We start from the raw sequence: 21471 nt of genomic DNA, 5'->3' as shown, positions 1-21471 counted from the left end.
GGTGGCCTCTCATGAAGTCTGTTGATGACTCAGACTGGTCAGTGTATGAAAGGACAGAGAAAACCATCATGGGTCATTCTAAACCATTTTACTCAATGGTATGATGAGTTCTTTTTTAAGTTAAATGCCTTGAAAACAAAAGAACTGGTCATTGATTTTAGGAAACATCCAACCTACATTAATCAACAGTCAGACTGCAGAAATCGTCAATGACAAAAATTGTGACACTATTTACATAAAAGGACAACTGCATCTCTTTTTTCTGAAGAAACACAGATATTTTAGGGTAGATAAAACTGTTGTAACTTTTCTGTATTTACTGACAGCATCAGTTCTATTCATTGTAATAGGTTGGGAAAATTAGTGAAAAATAAATAACAAAACAGCTAGGGCAAATCAAATCATTTTAAATAAACTCTACAAACAAAGGGTTGTAAAAAAGGCCAGGGGCATTATGGAGTACATGCCGCACCCTTCTGCTGTGAATTTATACTCCTCCCATCTGGGAGATATGGAAGCCCGTTTCCGCCAGGGAGTAAAAAAAAACGCGCTAATGGTATCTCAGAATTGCGACTTCGAAATAGCCCATATTTCATTGTCTGTCCTTTTGTTATTGTTATTGTTTTGTTATTACTAAGTCGCAATTCTGAGTTACTAAATCGGAATTCTGAGATACTAAATCGGAATTTTGAGATAACACAGCGCGTTTTTGTTTTACTCCCTGGCGAAAACGGGCTTCCATAGGGAGACGATAAAGTTAGATTCAGGAAATCTTTTATCCCCGGTGCAAATATCTCTCTCGAATAATGTCAAGTAATTAATTACATTGATGGCAATGTTTATCTTTGTCTTGTATTGGACTGAAACAGATGTCCTCTCAGAATAAGCTTTGTTAACAGACTTTGCCTTTGTTACAGCGCCGCCTGTTAATACTGCGTTAGTCCTCTAGTGGGCGGTGCAGGGCTTGGCATTTTCACGAGGTTATTAGAGCAATCGGCTCCAGCTGCCAGCGAGCTGATTTCTCTGTATAAAAGAAGTTTATAAATAAGCGCGCTTTTCTAGTGGTGGGTGAGGTGAGGATTAGATTGGAGATTGGTATATTTTTGTAGGGGAAACTGTATTTAAAGTTAGCGGTTCAGACTTGTGTGAGACGACAGTAATGACAGATCGAGGCTGTGGCAGGAGCGGTAGTTTTGCATGTTGACTTAGTGTCCCTCGCCAAACCGGATCAGCCCGCAGGACGGGTTAATAGGGAGTATTGGGACCCAACAGAAAGGTGAGAAGGGTACGGTTCTCACTGGGACCGTGAAAGGTTAAAAGCATCGGGGTCTGTCGGCCTCAGTTCACTTTCACGCCTCCCCGGGCTGCAGTGGGTGGGCGTGGATCTGCGACAGCACGCGACCTGGCGAGGAGATGCTGCTACTCGCCTCTCACCGCCGACCACCAGAACGGGAAACAGGAGGCCTTTCGAGAAGACCCTGGGACGAGCCTATAGCCAAAGCATATAGCAGTCTGTTGGGCAGAAAAACTACCGTCTGAACAAACATTGAATCTCGGGGCCAATGCAGACTCGCTGTAAAGAGACTCGAGAGCCGCCACCTTCAAATATAAAGTTCTGAAACCTTTATTACGAAACTGCATTACCATACAGAAGAGCAACTAATAACTTGAGAATTTGGCTATTGCCCTGAAAGGCATGCATCTAAAAGTAATTCTCTCGACGAGGTGAGAAACTGTATAATCTTCTCCCAGAAGGGGGCGCGCAGACGCCACTCCAGAAGCCCCAGAGGGGAAACGCGACAGGAAGGTGTGGAAGGTGGCGAGGAGAGAGGTACAGGTCTTCAGATGTGCTCGCAGCACCTCTATAGACAGACCCCCGACAGTAACTAAACATTACAGGGGTAACTTTTAAATTAGGAATATGTGCCATGAAAGACTCAACCTCAAGAGCACCAGCAGTGATTCTGATGTTTTTCCATGTCTGTTTAGAATACACTTAAAAAAAATTAAAATAAAACACTACTATACTAAATTGAATGGGGAGGGGGTCCAGAGAAGGGAACTTCATGGTGATGACCAGGTGAAATATAAATGGGTAGTGTGCTTAATCTTGTTGGGTTCTGCTCCACCTGAAGTTATGGACTGTGCTGTTGCCCCCTGACCTTAAGTGTATAAGATCACTTTATTGGCCCTATACAATTTCTTGTATTAGGAATTTGTCTTTTCACGTACCCCAGCTTGCTCTCCATGAGACACACAGACAGGGAGAGAAGCTTGGGGTCAGAGCGCAGGGTCAGCTATTGTACAGCACCCCTGGAGCAGTTGGGGTTAAGGGCCTTGCTCAGGGGCCCAACGGAGTAGGATTCCTCTGCCGGCTGCGGGATTTGAACCGGCAACCCTCCAGCCACATCCTGAGCCACAGTGCCACTGCTCCGCCCCAAAGCAGCTTCCCCCCAGTGTAGCCTAGAAAAGGGGGACCCCCGACTGTTTGACTTCTTTGCACCACGTGCCAAGTCATGGGAGACTGTGCTCCCCCCTTTCCTCTCTGCCCAGTGAGAAACCCGCTTCTGTACTCTAACTCCCAGAGCAATGAGCTCTGCCTCTGTCGAACAGCAAACCTGCCTCCTGCCAGCTGTCTCGCCGCAGAACCGGGTTTGGGTCGGCCTGCCACGATATTTTCAGGTGTGGCGGAGGAAGCTCCGAGGTCAAGCCCAATGAACCCCCGTGCTCTGGGGCGACATCGTTGTGCATAAGAGAGCAGAAGTGCGAGACAATAAGATGGTGAAATCATAACATTAACAGCTCCATAAATTAAAGGGAGCTGTATGACTGTTACTTGTGGTTTAAGTGACATTTTGAGGAATCTTTGCCCTTGGCGAAAAAAAAGCTGTTGAACCGTCGTTCATATTCTGTGTTGACAGGCTCTGCCTCTTGTTGCAGCTCACTGATTGAGAAATTTAAAATGTTTTCTGTGATGGCAAGCATATTTCAGAGTCAAGTAAATCGGTTCTAAGCTGCGGTTCAGTTTCACCGCTGTGCCCAAGGGGATAGGTGAGGTATAGTTTTCATATCCAAATATCAAGGGCTTGGAACCACCTGAAATGTCTGAACTCCTCCACAACTACACCTGTCTGTCAAATATTACCTTCTCAGTCTCTCTCTCTCTCCCTCAAATACCTTCTGCCTTTGCTGCCCTGCAAACCAAGACAGTGGAGCTTGAGGTGCAGTCTCCAGTAGCTGCTCTGAGAGAACAGAGACTGGAGACATAAGAAGGGAACTGGGTGTGTGAAGTTACATGGAGCAGAAGGAGAGAAGACTTGGAAATTGTGAATGAGTGTCTTTTAGGGAGATTGACAAAACATCGTGCAAGTAAAGAAAGCCAGTCCTAGCTGTGCAGAGAGATGAGTGTCCAGCCACCAGCTTTACTACAAACTGGTTCCCCTCCTGGCCTCAGTCTGCAGCCTTCCTGTGGGTATTGCTACATTCTGTCCTGCCAAATAGCTCAGGATTCGCTCTAACCTTATAGAATACAGGGCAACTTCTGTCCTTTGTTCCAGTCCACCTGCTGCTACTTTGGATTTTTATGAAGCAGACCAGTCCCTGTCCACTGCAATATTTTTGGACAGCTGGACAAATTTGCATTCTGTTTTAAGGTTTGAATATATTTGCCCTTTCCCTAGCACAACATCTACTGTCGCAAAGGAGGTTGTTCAAGCTGAGTCCAGGGTATAAAAAGCACTTTGAAATGCCTGAGTTTTACAGCTGAGGGAAGGAGAGAGCGCTGGAGTTTCCCTGCTCTGCTCTCTGGATAGCCTAAGGCAATTTTCCCCTGAACTTTCATATCTGAACGTTGTACAGTTTTCTTGAATTGCTTTTAAGGTAAATGAGCAGAGACACCAGGCAGACTGCTTGCAAAGTCTCCTCAGAGACTTCGCAAGCACAGAAAGAACTCGATTCACTCAGCAGGGATGGGAGCAGCCAGATGTGTTTTATTAAGCAGTCCAGAAACACGCAAGTAGCCTCTTGGGGAAACAGGGGGATCCTGACTGTGCGGCTCCTCCAGATCACTTGGCGGCCCCAGAGACCTCCGACTCCTTCGTCACCACTGTGGCAGTTGTGGTCACTGAAAAGAGCGAGAATTTTTTACTTCTAATTTTTAGTGGCAGATTTATCTTTAGAAACATACAGATTTTAAGTTGAAGACCGATTCTCAGGGAACCCCTCAATGGACACGTTTCTGGCAATGTCGCGGTTCTGATGAAGACTGTGCTGACACTTGTCCCTACAGGCTGGGAAAACACAGCAGGACTCTGACGCAGGACCATGACATGAGATTCACCTTGTAAACCCACTCCTGCCCTGTCATTCGAAGTGTAAGTACTGCACAGTGCGCAGTGCTCGTGTCTGTATCTTCACATGCAGAGGAACCTCTAAGCTTACAGTGGTGTGAAAAAGTGTTTGCCCCCTTCCTGATTTCTTATTTTTTTGCATGTTTGTCACACTGAAATGTTTCAGATCATCAAACAAATTGAAATATTAGACAAAGATAACACAAGTAAACACAAAATGCAGTTTGTAAATGAAGGTTTTTATTATTATTAAGGGAAAAAAAAAATCCAAACCTCCATGGCCCTGTGTGAAAAAGTGATTGCCCCCTAAACCTAATAACTGGTTGGGCCACCCTTAGCAGCAACAACTGCAAACAAGCGTTTGCGATAACTGGCAATGAGTCTTTTACAGCGCTGTGGAGGAATTTTGGCCCACTCATCTTTGCAGAATTGTTGTAATTCAGCCACATTGGAGGGTTTTCGAGCCTTAACCGCTTTTTTAAGGTCATGCCACAACATCTCAATCGGATTCAGGTCAGGACTTTGACTAGGGCACTCCAAAGTCTTCATTTTGTTTTTCTTAAGCCATTCAGAGGTGGACTTGCTGGTGTGTTTTGGATCATTGTCCTGCTGCAGAACCCAAGTGCACTTCAGCTTGAGGTCACGAACAGATGGCTGGACATTCTCCTTCAGGATTTTTTGGCAGACAGCAGAATTCATGGTTCCATTTACCACAGCAAGTCTTCCAGGTCCTGAAGCAGCAAAACAGCCCCAGACCATCATTCTACCACCACCATATTTTACTGTTGGTATGATGTTCCTTTTCTGAAATGCTGTGTTACTTTTACACCAGATGTAATGGGACACACACCTTCCAAAAAGTTCAACTTTTGTCTCATCGGTCCACAGAGTATTTTCCCAAAAGTCTTGGGGATCATCAAGATGTTTTCTGGCAAAACTGAGATGAGCCTTTATGTTCTTTTTGCTCAGCAGTGGTTTTCGTCTTGGAACTCTGCCATGCAGGCCATTTTTGCCCAGTCTCTTTCTTATGGTGGAGTCATGAACACTGACCTTAACTGAGGCAAGTGAAGCCTGCAGTTCTTTGGATGTTGTTGTGGGGTTTTTTGTGACCTCTTGGATGAGTTGTCGCTGCGCCCTTGGGGTAATTTTGGTCGGCCAGCCACTCCTGGGAAGGTTCACCACTGTTCCATGTTTTCGCCATTTGTTGATAATGGCTCTCACTGTGGTTCGCTGGAGTCCCAAAGCTTTAGAAATGGCTTTATAACCTTTTCCAGACTGATAAATCTCAATTACTCTGTTTCTCATTTGTTCCTGAATTTCTTTGGATCGCAGCATGATGTGTAGCTTTTGAGGATCTTTTGGTCTACTTCACTTTGTCAGGCAGGTCCTATTTAAGTGATTTCTTGATTGAGAACAGGTGTGGCAGTAATCAGGCCTGGGTGTGGCTAGAGAAATTGAACTCAGCTTTCCAAAGATGTGATAAACCACAGTTGATTTATGTTTTAACAGGGGGGGCAATCACTTTTTCACACAGGGCCATGTAGGTTTGGATTTTTTTTTCCCCTTAATAATAAAAACCTTCATTTAAAAACTGCATTTTGTGTTTACTTGTGTTATCTTTGTCTAATATTTCAATTTGTTTGATGATCTGAAACATTTCAGTGTGACAAACATGCAAAAAAATAAGAAATCAGGAAGGGGGCAAACACTTTTTCACACCACTGTATATCCTCATTGCTTGCCTGTAAGGCTCTGCATGGTTTGCCACCTCCATACCTGTCTGACTTATCTTTCTGCTCCCCAACTCGCAGCCTTTGTTCATCTGACAGGTCTTCTCTTTGTCCCCCAGACTCGTCTACCCTATGTGGGGACAGGACTTTCTCTTGCTGTGCCCTGAAGTGCTGGAATTCTATACCCAGGGATATCTGAGAGTCACCCTCCCTGGGTGGTGTCAAATTCAGCCTCAAAACCTTCTTCACCAGGAGTTTTATTTAGTTTAATTTAGTTATCTCCTCTCACCTTGTACATTTTTCTTCTTACTGTAAAGCGCTTTGAGAAGCTACTGTTAAAGGCACTATATAAATATCCTGCATGTGACATCAGTCACTAACTGTACTGAACTGAAAGAGAGGCTGATGCAGGCAGCGCAGTGGGTGGAGACCACTTGCCTTCGGACTTGCTTGACTCCTCCCTGTCCAGCAGGTGGCGGTACTCCTCGATCTCCAGCTCCAGGCGCGTCTTGATGTCCAGCAGGCGGCGGTACTCCTCCCCGTCCTCCTCGATGTCGGACCGCAGCTGGGCGAGCTGCGCCTCCAGGGAGCTGACCACGGCCTGCAGGCTGGCCAGCTGGGCTGAGCAGCGTGCCTGTGTCTCCGCCAGGCTGGCCTCCAGCGCCTCTTTCTGTGGAGTCGAGGAAGGAGCAGCTGTCACCACCCCGACTTCCAAATTTGAAATAGGCCTAAATGGAAGGCCTTTGTTTTTTTAACACCTGGGGAGATGCCACACTTGTGCTCTCCTGGCCTTTATATGTGCATTCCTCCGAGGGTCTGCAAGAGCTTGGGGTGACCCATTTCTAATGAGTGTGTCACAGGGGGTGCTCATGAGCACCCCCAGTGAGCCCTTTATCTCCCTCCCCCTTTTGCAAGTCCACATCAGACCAGACTTTGCTGAAGGGTGTTACCCCAAATTCCTTGCAGAATGGTGACCTGTCATAGCAAGTTGCAATAGAGAAAGAAATACTCAAGTAAATTACAGTTTTAAAACTCTCATTTAAAAACAAAAGTACATTTGACTACTTCAGATGCATATATATTCTACGTACGAAGTGTTGACCTAAAGCTATTATTAGCAGATTATCAATTTTCGATGAATATTTGAGTACCTATGGTATATTTTGCACATGGAAAGATGAAGTATTTAATAGCGCAAAGCGTTGAGAGCAGTATGGCCATGTTTTCCTTACTCATTTTCCTTCGCTCATTTTGAGTTGACCCTCCTCAACAAGAATAATAATAATAATAATTATAATAATTGCTTACACTTATATAGCGCTTTACTGGACACTCCACTCAAAGCGCTTTACAGGGAATGGGGATCCCCTCCACCACCACCATGAATGAGTGATGTTTCCTTGGACTGTCACTACCTTTGTGCAGGGACAGGCCAAATGCCATTCAATTTCAATAAAATGTGAGCAGCGAATGGAAAAAATCTTAAAACAATTCTCTGCCGGCGTGCATTTAGCCACTGGAAAAGCAGCAGTGCGAGAGCAGCAACAACAGGAGGCTTTTTCACTGAGCGGGTGAGGGTGTCCTAGTCCCCTTTTCATAACGGTACAACCTCGAATACTCGCGCACCTTAAACACACTCCTGCTTACTTCACAAACGTGTGATCCTGGAGGAAGGGCTCAGAGCTTAGTGCTGCTTTAGGGACATGGCAAAAGTCTGCTATATCCCACTGATACGTCCTAATAAAGATGACAGCTGTCCTTGACTGCTAGGCTTGACTTTATACACGCAAGTGGAATTAGGAGTCTGTTTTGACCATTTTGCCCCGTCCTCGGTGAGAAATGGCACAATCTAATTGATTCACGGTGACTTCTTGTAGATCCCATAGCGTAGATCAGTTGTTCGGTCAAACTCTAATTCGAGTTTGAATTAGAGGCAACATTTAAATAAAGGAGGTTTATTCGTTCAGCACCCCTTCTGAGGAGACCGGCAACCTGTCTGTAAGGATGGAGATATCGGAACCCCCTATTTTCAGGAGGGACCAGCCAGCGAGCTGCCTCTGGGGCGAAGATGGTGTGAAGGGAGGGGTGACAAAATGAAACGAGCAAGGGAATGAGAATAGAGTGTGATCTTCTCATGAATTCTGTTCAAATACCCCCGTGGTGTGGATTGTAAGACAGCACTGGGAGCATGTGATTGAACCAGCCTTTTAAACTCTGAAGCGGTCCAATGTTCTGTTTTAAGAATTGTGTAACTATCACCCTGCGCTCTCCCCTCTGTGCCCTTCCTTTCAGTCAGTGTGGTCTGCAGGTTGCTGTGAGGCAGACCTGGGTTATTCAGCTGAGATCTTGCCTGTTTGAATTCACTGCAGTTCAGTCAGCTATCATTTCAACTTTGCTGGCAGCAGGATCTTTCTTTTCTTGTCTGTGTCTTTCCTCCTGGCAGGGAACTCATCTGCAGCCGAGACGTGGAAGTGAGCACAGCTCGTCCTCGCCTCGTAAGCCCTAACTTGCCTGCCGAATCCTGGTCTGTTTTCCGGCTCGCCCTGCTCCCGCCTCAGAGGGTTGTGCCTTACCATGCTCTGGCTGCTCTGCCGCTCGATCTGCAGGCTCTGGAGGGTGCTCTTCAGCTGCTTGACCTCCCCCTGGCTGCTCTGCAGGCTCTCGTTCTGCTCGGTCACCTCCTGCTGCACTGTGGCCACCTGCAGGGGGAGCAGAGGGGGAGCATGGTCCTCACGTTTCAGTGGACCACAAGCATGTGGCTCTCATAGTTACTGTAACAATCAGAACTTTTTCTTCCTTGGTGAGCACCTTCGTGAAATATGCCTTCAGTACAACAGCCTTTCCCCATTAATCATCCAGCGGTTTGCCCTCATTATCTCTGAGACAGATCTTCCTTTTCTGCTTCAACACTGTGTGTTGCACTGTGGCACATGCTCCTTACCTGGCCCTGGTACCAGGCCTCCAGCTCCCTCTGGTTCTTGGCCGTCAGGGCTTCATACTGCTCTCTGATCTCGGCCATGGCACTGGCCAGGTCCATCCCAGCAGGCACGTCCACCTCCACATTGACCTGGCCACCCAGCTCGGCGCGCACCGACACCATCTCCTGGACAGATGGTAGCAGAGGTCCGGGGTTAGAGACTGCCTGGAGTTCCTGCTCTGATCTTTGCCTCCTGTCTCAGGGGCCTGGCTCTCCACCTCCTCTCAGCTCTCACCTCCTCGTGGTTCTTCTTCAGGAACACCAGCTCCTCCTTCAGGCCCTCGATCTGCAGATCCAGGTCGGCTCTGGCCAGTGTCAGCTCGTCCAGCACCCTCTTCAGCCCGGTGATGTCGGCCTCCACCACCATCCTCATGGAGGTCTCGTTCTCGAACCTGTCAATGGACACCCAGGTCAGGAACTTCGGGCTGCTCAAAATCACAGAACTAGACTTCACAGCTTGTCTAAAATGGGACATTTTCAATAAAACCCATCGCTATTCCAAGCTAAAAGCTCGTCAATGCTTTAAGGTTCAGGGGATTGATTTTTTCAACACTGTGCCAGTGAGAGGAGCAGGGACACAAGAGACTGAGAACTGAAGAGGCACTCATGCATGGGTCTGCTTTTGACTGAGGAACAAAGAGAAAGGATCTCTTTAAAAGAAGCTTTAAAAGAAGACAAGCAAATCAAAATAAACATTTTTTTGGGGTAGCTCTAAACTGCAAATGAACGAGTTATCGTTAACCAATAGGTCTGTCAAATGGGGATACTCACTTCATTCTGAAGTCCTCTTCTGCCAGCTTGGTGTTTTCAATATCCAGAACAGTCTTGAAATGAGCCAGGCGGGCTTCATGGATCTGAGTGGAAAGAAGCAGTGGAAACACAGCGATCATGAACATTTTGCATCCCAAAGAAATTTGTTTGACTTTGTCCTCCACAGCGAGGCACGTAATTTCTCTCCGGATCTATGATGTGGCCGCACTCAGATGCACACCCGTACTGGAGAGGGTGAAATAGTAATTGTATTTGATCGCTACAGCAATGAGCAATAAAATGAAGGAAAAGACTGCTAGAAGCCATATGCTTAAGTGGAAAAATAAACAATGGTTTGACAATCTGCCTGGTGTGGCTTCATTCAGCTGGGAGAGGTGGGGAATACAGACCAGTTGGGATGATCAATAAAGTCCCCCACCCGAAAAATAGCGTTTGGATTTCCCCCCAGATTTTCCACTCTGAGGGGACCCTCACACGAGTACTGAAAAGCCTGGGGGGGGCCCGAGGGGGACGCTGTAGTGAAAGTTCAGAAGAAGTGCTTCAAAAACATGTGATGATGTCTGGAAAGAAACTGGGCTGCTTCAGGAAGTGTTTCATCTGAGATCAATCAGCTCCTACCTTCCTGATAGCCTACATGGGCCAGTTGGTCGCTTTAATTTGGTCATCTGTGCTATGTCCCACTGAGCTGCACTGATTTAATTATTTCCTCAACTGGCCACATGTCACCATGCTCTCCCTGTTGCTGCTTAAGGGAAGGTCCATATTGATGAACACCTCTGCAGCACCCCACTACCCCAGCAGGACATGTGGCCGTCACAGGACTTTCCAGGGCAGCAGTTCCTGGTCCAGCAGAGTTCAGGATACTGAGGTCCCTTCTTGGGGAGCCCCCTTGCAACCCCCTTACCTGGTCATTCAGGTCCTTGATGGCAGCGTAGTAGGCAGTGAAGTCATGGCTGACAGCAGTGTGGCTTTCGAGCTTCTCCTTGATCTGCTGCTCCAGCTCGCCGTTGGCGGCCTCCAGCGAGCGCACCTTCTCCAGGTAGGTAGCCAGCCGGTCGTTCAGGTTCTGCATGGTGGCCTTGTCGTTGTGGCTCAGGGCCGCGTTGCCACCGCTGTCACCCAGAGACAGGCCCCCCAGGGAGGAGGAAAGGGTCCGGACGCTGGCGGAGGAAACGTGGGCGCCCCAGCCCCCCATTCTGCTGGAGGACAGGCTGCCACCCCCGCCACCACTGAGGAGGAGCGGGCTGGTGGCCCCCCCAGTCGAAAAGTGGGAGCTTCTGGCCGAGAAGGTGCTCATGCTGTCGGATCAGAGGCTGTGGAGGTCCAGCGGGTCAGGATGTGGCACCGGCACCACTCTCACCCTGCTCTCATATACGCCTCGCGCAGAGGGGTGTCATCGGGACGGGCCGTGCTCATTGGCTGGACACCGAAACAATTTGTCCCATTTATGTGCGTTTTGTCCTTCGGCTCCAAGAATGTGCTCTGGGGGTCTAGCCCTGGAGAAACGAGCCCTTTCTGGTGACACCTGTGTGCAGGCTCTGCCCCAGGACAGTGCTGCTGTTCGTGCCATCGCTCTGAACTCGCAGATTCCGAGTGGTGACAGCTGTAGCTCAGGGTGAAACCAAACTCCCTGATCGTAATCTACAGATCTACGGCTGTTGTTTTGTTTTATTGCAAGAAAGCATGACAAAAATCAAACCCCGAGCATCTTCCTTTCCTTTGTGCTTTCTATTCCTGTTTGTTTATTTAAACAGAGGGCCTGCCGTTTTCTCAAGATCACACATTTGCCTTTATTGCAGCTTTTCAGTGAGAGTGTGTGTAGTGAGGTGGCTCTGCGGTTTACGTTTGGGGGGGGAATAAGGCAGGTTTTAATTAAGACTGAGTCACAGAGGCTGCCTCCGGTTTAGCTTAAGATAATTAGTGGTATTGGGATTCTGTGCTTGAACGTGTTTGTTCCCGCCGATGCAGAGGTGAAGGAGCTTCTCTCTAAAGCCGCGCAGGGCACACCCTGGTACCCCCACCCTCCCGTGCAGCACTGTGCCTCCCAGAGTGGTACAGCTCTGCCAGCTCCATTAATAAATCTCTCAGAGCAGTTTCTCACTCCAGTTCCTGAAGCTGTTGCCAAGAGCAGGGAAACTACAATTAGATTTACACCAAAGGGTGATCTGTAACACTTTGTTCGAAAACTTTAAAAGCTTAAAGTAAAAAGACTTCAGCTGCATAAACCTGCAGGACTATAGAAGATCACCCTTTGTTGCAAACTGAGTACTTTGAGCTACTGCTTTGCCTCCTAATTTAAAGGTTCTAACCTTCTGTTCTCAATGACTAATGAGATGAATGCAATATTCTGTGTTGCGGCTCAGAGGCTGTGTTGTGTTTTGTCGTTACCCAAGCAGTAATCAGGTGAGAGTGCGCTCCAAGCCAGTGCGAAGTAGAGCTGGTTTCATGGCCCGAAGAAATGTAATTAGCCAAATTTCCACTCAGAGAATTTGCACATTGCTGTTGTTTGGATTCTCTGGATTCTGATGTATCAACAGCAAGCAAGACGAGGCGGGCAAAGCATCCTGGGAGTTATTAAGCAGGTGTGGTCTTGAACGGTGTGCGAGACTGCACTTCAGGTGAGACAAAAATCAATACTTTGTTCAACTTTGTTCACATAAAAAGATGGAAAAACAAAACCTGGGATCCTGGCAGGGTCATTCGGGGGCCACGGCTGGAGTAAGAATCCTACAGAGATCAACGGGCACTGCTGTGTCCGTGTGCAGAACAGGGAGTCTGCAGAATCGGCACGATCAGACATGCAAAATACAGCATTGGGAACTCCAGCCACCAAGCTGGATATAGCTCACTAGAGAATTACCAGCACTCTCTCATAAAGCAGTCTTGTCTCTCTCCTGCCACACAGGATAACTGTCTGAGCACTGCAAGATGACCAGATCACCTCAGTGTCAGCCGGCAGAAAATTCTGTCTTTATTTCATGGATCCTGGTGCTCTAAGGAGGAAAGAGTTTTGCTTACAGGCTGATATGTTCCTGTTGTTACGCAGTAGCTGTTTGCTGTTAACATAATGATCCTCCTAACACAGACTCAGCACATACAATCAGGGAGCTCGGGGAGTCTGAGCACAGTATATACTGTAATAACTAGGACGGTTTTGTCAAGGGAAGTGGATGTTTCTCAAAAACAGTGAAAGAACAAGCATGTACTGTAGCAACAAGCATGAACAAGCATTTAAGTGAAAGAACAAGCATGTAGTCTTAAATTATTCAGGCATTTATTAGTGTTTTAACATTAACATGTAGATGTATTTGGTAAGTAATGATTTGGTAAGACCATGATAAACCCTCCATTTGAAATTCCGAAAACTATATTCACTTCAACCATATAAAGGGATCAGATCTCAGTTCTTCAACGAGTTCCTTTCTGTACTTTTAAAACGAAAGATTCATTGTTCCTTTCTGCCAGTTTCTCTTGCTAAATTCTAAATTCTAAAGTTCTGAATTCTTGTCCTCCTGTCCACACCCTAAACTAAAGTCACTTATCTTTGTCATGCAGTGAACACGCTGCTTGTTCTGATTCTGTTGAAGGACAACCTTAATTTATGACACTGTGATCATTTCTTTTTCACACACCAAACTGAGACTCCTGATGAACTGGTGGTACAGGGTCGCGAGATACTATATATTACTGTGAAAACACTCCAGAAATGTTGCCTTCTGACACAGAATCTCAGCCCTGAGTGATGAGCAGAGCTGGTATAGAGTTAGAGGTATAGTCCCCAATGACAAAGTCCAGGAATCAGGACTAAGACACTGTAGGCGTTGGTAAAGATATGTATTGCAAAGAAAATGCTAAGAATGTCCCCCAGGTGTGCCCATATTGTGATTGAAAATGTTACAATAGCAAAAGTGCCACAGAGCCAGTTACACACACCTGTCAGGGTGTCAGGAAAAGGCTGACATTACAAAAACATCTCTGTCAGCAGAAGGGGATGCAATCTTAAAAATATTTTCTCCATAATATTGTTTTTGGACCTCAGACAAACTCTGCATGAAAGCAAATGTCTCTGTCTCAAGCCTGCTCAAGTGAATGGGTGCACTAGGTAGGGTGGACCAAGTGGCTGCTTTAATAACCCTAAAAAAGTAACTAGATTAAGGACAGGTTCCTGCTGAGCGTGGAGGCACATCTCATTTTCCTTGATATCGCTTTTACACAAACACAGCGAGAGACAGAAATCATTCGCACAGATACTGCTAAAACTCATGATAAAACTCAATGCTTGCATTGTTTTTCAGAGCAAAAAACACAGTGTATTTTGAGATCTTGTCACATATCTGTGGAAGGGAAAGATTTGGAGGTACAAGGTAGTTTTTCCCAAGCATTTTACCCTCCACACTGCCGTTTAACACAGCCACACCCTTCACCCCCCACAGCACAGCGGTACAAATCCCTGCAAGTCGACACGTTGTGAAGACAAAGAGTTTGGCATCGGGCCGGACCGGGGAACAGCCAGCACATGAGCGGAGCTCTTAACGGTAATCCTGTGGATCACAATTAGTGCTGGGTGCTTTGTCAGTGTTCCTCCTGCAGCTGAGGCGATTGTCTGAGATGCTGCTCATTCCTCCTAGCCTGACTCCTGACTTAAAGATGATGAGCAGTTGTAGAGGCCAACTCTGAACACAGTCGTGCCTTGACTGATATTTGTGAAACATCAGTCACCGAGCCAGGCAGAGCTGGGCATGGGAAAGGGCTGATGACTGCAGCCTGCAAGCGAAGGCAGGACACACAGTCCTGGATGATCATGTCACACCCATCTGCCTCACGGTCTGGCCTGAGTCAGAGCCTGGCTCGAGGCCCACCTTGCTTCCTGCTCATTTTGTCTTTTCGTTTGGCACTCAGCACCTTTGTCTTTCGGGAGTAGGAGGTGTGTGCAGCTTATTTCAGTTCAGGAGGGGAACATTGCACCTGAGAGCTAAAATCAGACTTGAAGAATTAAAAACCAACTCCCCACTCAAACCTCAGGAGGAATACAGTGTCTCACTGTGCTGTGTTCTGTGAGTTAGTCTTCCCGAGTGCAGTGTGACCTCCCTGCAGCCTGATCTGGTCAGGTTTAAGGAGCTCAGCAGGGCTGGGCCTGGTCAGCACTGGGATGGAAGACCTCCTAAGAAAACCTTGCAGCTGCAAGTACTGTTGGTGGACCAGTAGGGGGTGCTCTTTCCTCTAGAATTTCCTAGCCATTGCCATAGTGAGGTGACAAGAGATACTGTGCTGGAGGGTCTACAATTCTTTGAATGAGACAGTTAACAGAGGTCCAGGCTAATTGGTCATCAGAGACATCCCAAGGCACTGTTCCTGAGCGCTGACATGTTAACCCCAGTGCCCTGGCTAAACTCAAACTAAACTCCCTCTTGCTTCAGCTGGTGAAATGTCTGTCACTCCTCTCCTTGATCCGCTGAGATCTGCGTCCCAGGTGGGGCAGTGGATTCCCTCCTGTGTGTAAAAGGACATGCGCGTTGTCCTGTCAGATATGTGCTGGCTCAGGACCCAAGGTTCTCTAGTTAATACACTTGTAGGCCATGACCAGGGTCCCGACGGCTGTACTGTATCAGGTTGGCTTCTCAGGCAAAAACACAGTACTGCACGTGAGGTGGGCTGGCAGCCTTTCTTTTCATTTTACACACCTGTGTACAAATGTAGGTGAATAGTATTTAATGATCCACGTTGTACATGGTCAGCACTATAAAAACAAGTAGAGTGTAGTTTGGAAATTCCTCCAAAGAACTTTGCTGCAGATAATTAGCTGCACATAGATATACTGTATTTACATTTCACATGTTGTCAGAATAGTGTTAAGCTAGTCCATGTTTTTAGCATAGCTCACCTTACATCTCCCAGGAATGTGTATGTTTTTATGTTACACTCTCTCCCTGCTGGGAAACAGCTCGTGTTTCCATCACACAGGAGTACATTTCAGGGTGGATGCTGAGGTCACTCAGTTTGTACAGAGACACAGGGCTGATGTAGTCTCAGAAAACCGCAACCTGGATTGTGTTTCTGCTGGCTGAACAAGCACAAACACAGGCACAGACTAGTAGTTTAGCCCATGGGGTGGGACAAATCACAGAGGAATACTGACGAAGCTGCATGTTGATCAAAGTTTACTTGCGCTTGTGGGCTCTTTGTCAGCTGGAGCCATGAATGTGCTCAATTTCACGTGAATTGTTTATTTACATTAATACTATAAATAAGGTTGTTTCACCATGTCACACACGCCCCAACAAAGGACCATGGTGGGTTCATTATTTGCAATCCTAATCCAGGCTGAAACCATTCAAACTGAAACTGGGTAAATGTCCGTAGGTGCACAGTCCTGCCTCTGGAGAGGAGCAGCCTGTTCCGATGGGAGAGGGTTGTAGATCTGGGAAAGACAAGGGCTAGCAGTCAGGGGCACTGAGAGACAGCATGGGCCCCAGGGCAGACAACTGATCCAGGCCCCCTGCATTGTTTGAAAATTGTTTGAAAATGTACCAGAGTAATAAATGTCCAAACGAAGTAAAGGGCCGTGTTAATCGTGTTATTGTGAACACCGTACCATGACAGCACACAACTAAACGCCATCAAACTGCGAAAGTCGATAGTAAGAAAGCCAGAATATTATGGTATATAACACTCACTATAGTATATGTCATTGAAAAAAGAAAAAAACTGTCATGTAATTTGTAAACTGCGTGAACATGTCATGTTCGCATTGTGCATGTAAATCGTGCCAGTACCACGTTAAAATTACTATGCAAACAATTGTTAAACTTAAGCACAGCCCTGCAGTACAGTACCATTTGTACAGCCATATCACCCTGCAACTCACAACTGGCAGCCCACTGAAGCTCAGCAGGTGTGAGCCTGGTGAGTACCTGGATGGGAGACTCCTGGGAAAAACTAAGGCTGCTGCTGGAAGAGGTGTTAGTGGGGCCAGCAGGGGGCGCTCACCCTGCGGTCCATGTGGGTCCTAATTCCCCAGTATAGTGACGGGGACACTATACTGTAAACAGGCGCCATCCTTCGGATGAGACATAAAACCGAGGGCCTGACTCTCTGTGCTCATTAAAAATCCCAGGGCGTTTTTCGAAAAGAGTAGGGGTGTTACGCCAGTGTCCTGGCCAAATTTCCCATTGGCCCTTACCAATCATGGCCTCCTAATAATCCCCATCTCTGAACTGGCTTCATTACTCTGCTCTCCTCCCCACTGAGAGCTGGTGTGTGGGGAGCGTTCTGGCGCACTATGGCTGCCGTCACATCATCCAGGTGGGGCTGCACACTGGTGGTGGTGGAGGGGATCCCCATTACCTGTAAAGCGCTTTGAGTGGAGTGTCCAGTAAAGCGCTATATAAGTGTAAGCAATTATTATGATTATAAATGACAACAGCGGGGATTTGTGTGCTTCACGATTTGTGAAAAGTTCTATGACGCTGTCAAAATCTCATGTTCTGGCGAGGAGGGCCTCCACTGCTGGTGCTCCTAAACTGCTAGTCGATCTTGACACTTCGTCGACTGCAAAACGTTTTTTGCTCTGGCCAGAGTGCTGAATGAACGTGCCGCTTGCACGACAGGAACCGGAGGTGTGCAGAAGAGTCGCAGAATTAAGGTTGTGTCTGGGAACAGTGTCGATTTTCATGTGCTGTTTAATAATCCTAAGGGTGTCAGAGACGAGCGCCCCAGGATCGGCAAGGTGAATGGTCCTCAGGTGTTCACGTTTGCTCTCTAACTCTTCTGATACGTCAACGCCGTATTTCTCAACAAGTATTCTGGCCTGGCCGGGCCCCTTCAGAGACCCACGGTGTAATGGCAGCGTTCTTTCTGGACCCTATGCAGACGACACAATCCGGGGATAAGTGAGGAAAACACGGGGAAAAAGGCATGCAGGAGACAGGAATGAAAACAGGGGGCATGTCCATGGTGCGCTGGTGTTCGGGGGGAGGTGTGGCCGAGGCAAACAGTCCAGAGTCCAGAGTCCAAAAGGGGAATCCAAAACGGGGCAGAAGTCCAAAGCCGGGCAGTCCATCCAAGACAGACGTGATTAAAACAAGAACCGGGTCGGGACCGGCACGGGAATGGGAACAGGAACAGGAACCTTGACGGGACCTGGCGCTTCCAGGTCCTGGACTCGCCTGGTACGGGAACCAATGCAGAGCCCGGAACAGAGTAGGCATCTGGCTTTTAAAGGGGGCTGGAACAGGGAGCAGGTGCGGGAGATGAGTGAAAAACAAGGAAGGGCTGGAGCGCCCTTAAGAGGAGGGGTTTATAATCGTGACACACGGGCCCCGGGTCACGCACCCCCCCCCCCCCCCCCCTCGTCAGGCCTGCTAGCAGTCTCCAGGGCCTGTCTGAACTGCTCCCAGCCCCCACTAACCAACCTGCCTTGGCCACAAGAGGGTGATTGAGAATTCTGCAGCATAAGCTATGTGCTGGACCAGGAATCTTGTTAAATGTGAGAAATGGGGCAGAGCGGTGGCCCTGTGGCTCAGGATCTGCGCCTGTTGCTGAAAGGTTGCTGGTTCAAATCCCATACCTGGCAGAGGAATCCTACTCCCTTGGGCCCCTGAGCAAGGCCCTTAACCCCAACTGCTCCAGGGGTGCTGTACAATGGCTGACCCTGCGCTCTGACCCCAGGCTCTCTCCCTGTCTGTGTGTCTCATGGAGAGCAAGCTGGGGTCTGTGAAAAGATAATTCCTAATGCAAGAAATTGTAAAAGGTTAATAAAGCGATGTCATAAACAATGAGTGGAAGAAGCAGGGACAGCTGGGCGCAGTGATGTGACCTGGGCTGTGAGAGAGATGGCCAGCCCTCAAGCGGCTGACACGGGCCTGGGAAAGCTTTTATCAAGCTGTCAGTCACACGCAAGGGACCGCCACGCCTCCTGGTATCATATTTGCATGTTTCAAGGTTTCGACATCCATGACAGGTGTCACGGTTCCCTGTTTACAGAAAAAAATCTGGACTTTCTAGCTCCTGACAAAGGAGCGATTCAGAAGGAGAATTGAGACAAATTGCTCACCTGAAGAGTCTGTGTTGGGCAAGTCATGATTTGGGCTACTTCCAATTTCCAAGGCAACGCAGACAATAAATACCTCCAGCACAAGCTGAGGCAGTCCTGAGCTGGGAAAGTGCAGAAAGACAGTTTCTAAACGCCCCCTAAAAGCCGACATGAATGTGAGAGCAAAGCCAGACTCTGCACTGACACAAACATCAATTACAGGGTGATCCTTACAGCTTTGATATTCATCTACAATTTCAATTCTAGAAGGAACCTGTATAATGAATATACAGTTGCAGACTAAATTGCAATGACTGGTTGATAACTTATATTTAGAATAAAATCAGTGGCAAATAGTCACTATAATGATCAATAGTCAAACAGTCTCTCTCCAAAGTCGATCATTCTTTCAGATAACTGAGATTATAAGATATTTTTCCTGTTTCTTAGTTCTCTTTCTTTTTTCAGGTGTTCTTGCTACAGTCTCATTTCTCCAGGTTGAGAGCATTGCTGTGTGACAGAGGGTGACTTGTTTTACTAACAGTTCTCCAAGTGAAAACTACAAATGATCAAAAACACATCCACGTTTTATAGATTTTTAAAGACTCCTGGTCAGCTTTGTACTACATCAAAAAAATGCCTGAACCACCCAGCCAGTAATGTAATGGGCTTGCTTTGTTTGTCCTTGACACTGTGTACACACAGAGAAGTATGTGGAATTAAGAGTTTTTAATGCATTCGGTTCCTTCTGCATAGACATAAATACCTGGAGACCAGACTTAGAAGCCTTGAGAAATATATGAATATGCTGAAAATGTGCTTCATGCAGAACAAAACTTTTAGAATCATAGGGGCAGATTGCTTCGGTCTCGGAGGTGCTGCAGCCCAGGACAGCAAGCACTGAGCAGAGGTGTGCTGGCTGTTCCTCAGAGGTCAGATAAGGTATGTTAGAGCCGGCTGCACCCTGCACACACCTCCCGCTGTCATCTCCCCAGGGGTCAAGGTTCAATCCCTACAGGCAGTCAAAGCCTCCTTATCAGCTGGCGTTTGATGTTTAGGATTTTGTATTTTGGGGCTGGGTAAGGGAGAGATGGGGGTTGGTGAGGAGAAAGAGGAATCTGGAAATTCTGATAGATTGAAATATACAGATCGTTTTCCTGCAGCTCCCTATTCGCTCCCTGCCCTGTTCAGGAACAAGCCGGCTGGGCTCCCCTGCCCGAACAGGTCCCTGAACTTTGGGATGATGGGACTAGTATGATAAGGTGATTAATTATCTAGTGAACAGGGCCAAGATTGCTCATTTGAAAAATTTCCATTTCAACTACCCCATTTGGAGAAATGACTCTGCTACACTTTTGCACTACTCAGAATATTTGTTTTCTAATATTTCATTTCATTATTTGAGTTATTAAATGCAGAACCACAAAAGGAAACATTTTTCTATTATTATTTTGGTAACAGACACCCAAATTGCTGGTGTGTATAATCTTACTAAAGTATACGAGTAAACTAAACAGATAAAAAGGCACAGGAAACAGAGTACATACCAAGCTGACTACACACCTGGGGAAAGACAAGCCTAGCAGGTGCCCAGCAGTGAGGTATTACAGTCTAATTACAAGGCCAGTCTATGGGAGGGGGCATTTGAACACCACATGGTCAATCACAGAGTGACTGTTTAAAGATATCAGCACAAGGGAGAAGTTCTTCCTGCGGTTCCTCACATGCCTGTAGCGTGCGCATGCACTGGTCTCAACTGTTCTCCGAAGATGGATGTGCTTGATTGGAGCACTAGGGTGGGACACACTCCAGTGAGATGACTCGTCTCGTTAAGACTGGGCACTTTCAGCCTCTCGTTAAGACAAGGCAGAAGAGACTGGAATTCTGAACTTGTTTCTCTTGCTCTGTCTGTGAGCAGCAGGAGAGAGCCCAGGTTAAGCCCTGTGTTGAGACGGGGGTGGGGTGGGGTGGAGCACAGAGTCCAACACTCTCTGAGCCTCCTGGACAGTTCGCCCTGCTGCTAAATTACAAAGCTCCGAAATGAGGGCAAAACACTTAAACTGCCCACAGTGGCCAAATCTTGGCGGTTAGCACATGAGGGGATTGTGTTGTCTGATACAGCCCAACTGTAAATTGGAATAATTAGGTATGGCCTGTATTTAAAATGTGTTTTTCTATTGTGCATCCTGAACAATAGCATGAACAACCTGTATCGGTCAGTACAACCAGAGAGCTCCTTCCAGCCACCATGAGGTGTGGGTTGGTGGCCCCGAATGCAGAGTTTCAGAACAAATAGCAGCTCTAAACAGATGTCCATCAAAACACAAGGCTGAAGCTGAGACCGAACGGGGAAGACCACCTCCCTTTTTGGAAAAGAAATCTGTTCATGTCTGCCTGTGTCCATGTCATGTCCAGCCCCAAAAAAAGGAAATCCTGTCCAGATTCTTGAATTGAAATATACAGATCGTTTTCCTGCGGCTCCCTGCTCTCTCTCTGCTCTGCCAGGGGCGCCTCGTTCCCAGACCGCGGTGCTCCTGGGCGTGGAGAGATTTTACAGCCTGCGGGGACGCAGCGCCGTGTTTGGATAAGGAGGGACCCACGCCCAGCGCTCGC

At 47.3% G+C, this 21471-nt stretch overlaps 1 protein-coding gene across 1 annotated transcript; it reads right to left on the bottom strand.

Moving 5' to 3' along the window:
- Positions 1–4064: 4064 nt before the first annotated feature.
- On the bottom strand, positions 4065–11124 carry LOC148814848 (keratin, type I cytoskeletal 13-like). Its single transcript, XM_088906278.1, has 7 exons — positions 10732–11124; positions 9828–9910; positions 9292–9448; positions 9021–9182; positions 8653–8778; positions 6518–6749; positions 4065–4123 (listed from the first exon to the last, which is right to left on the bottom strand). Exons 1-7 carry the CDS (start codon positions 11122–11124, stop codon positions 4065–4067), a joined length of 1212 nt encoding a protein of 403 aa, XP_088762404.1.
- Between the last annotated feature and the right edge of the window lie 10347 nt (positions 11125–21471).

The sequence above is a fragment of the Atractosteus spatula genome, chromosome 26 (genome assembly GCF_055471065.1).
Source record: "Atractosteus spatula isolate fAtrSpa1 chromosome 26, fAtrSpa1.hap1, whole genome shotgun sequence".
NCBI classification, from domain to species: domain Eukaryota; kingdom Metazoa; phylum Chordata; class Actinopteri; order Semionotiformes; family Lepisosteidae; genus Atractosteus; species Atractosteus spatula.
The sequence above is the reverse complement of the archived record's forward strand: the minus strand, read 5'-3'. Positions and strand labels throughout refer to the sequence as shown.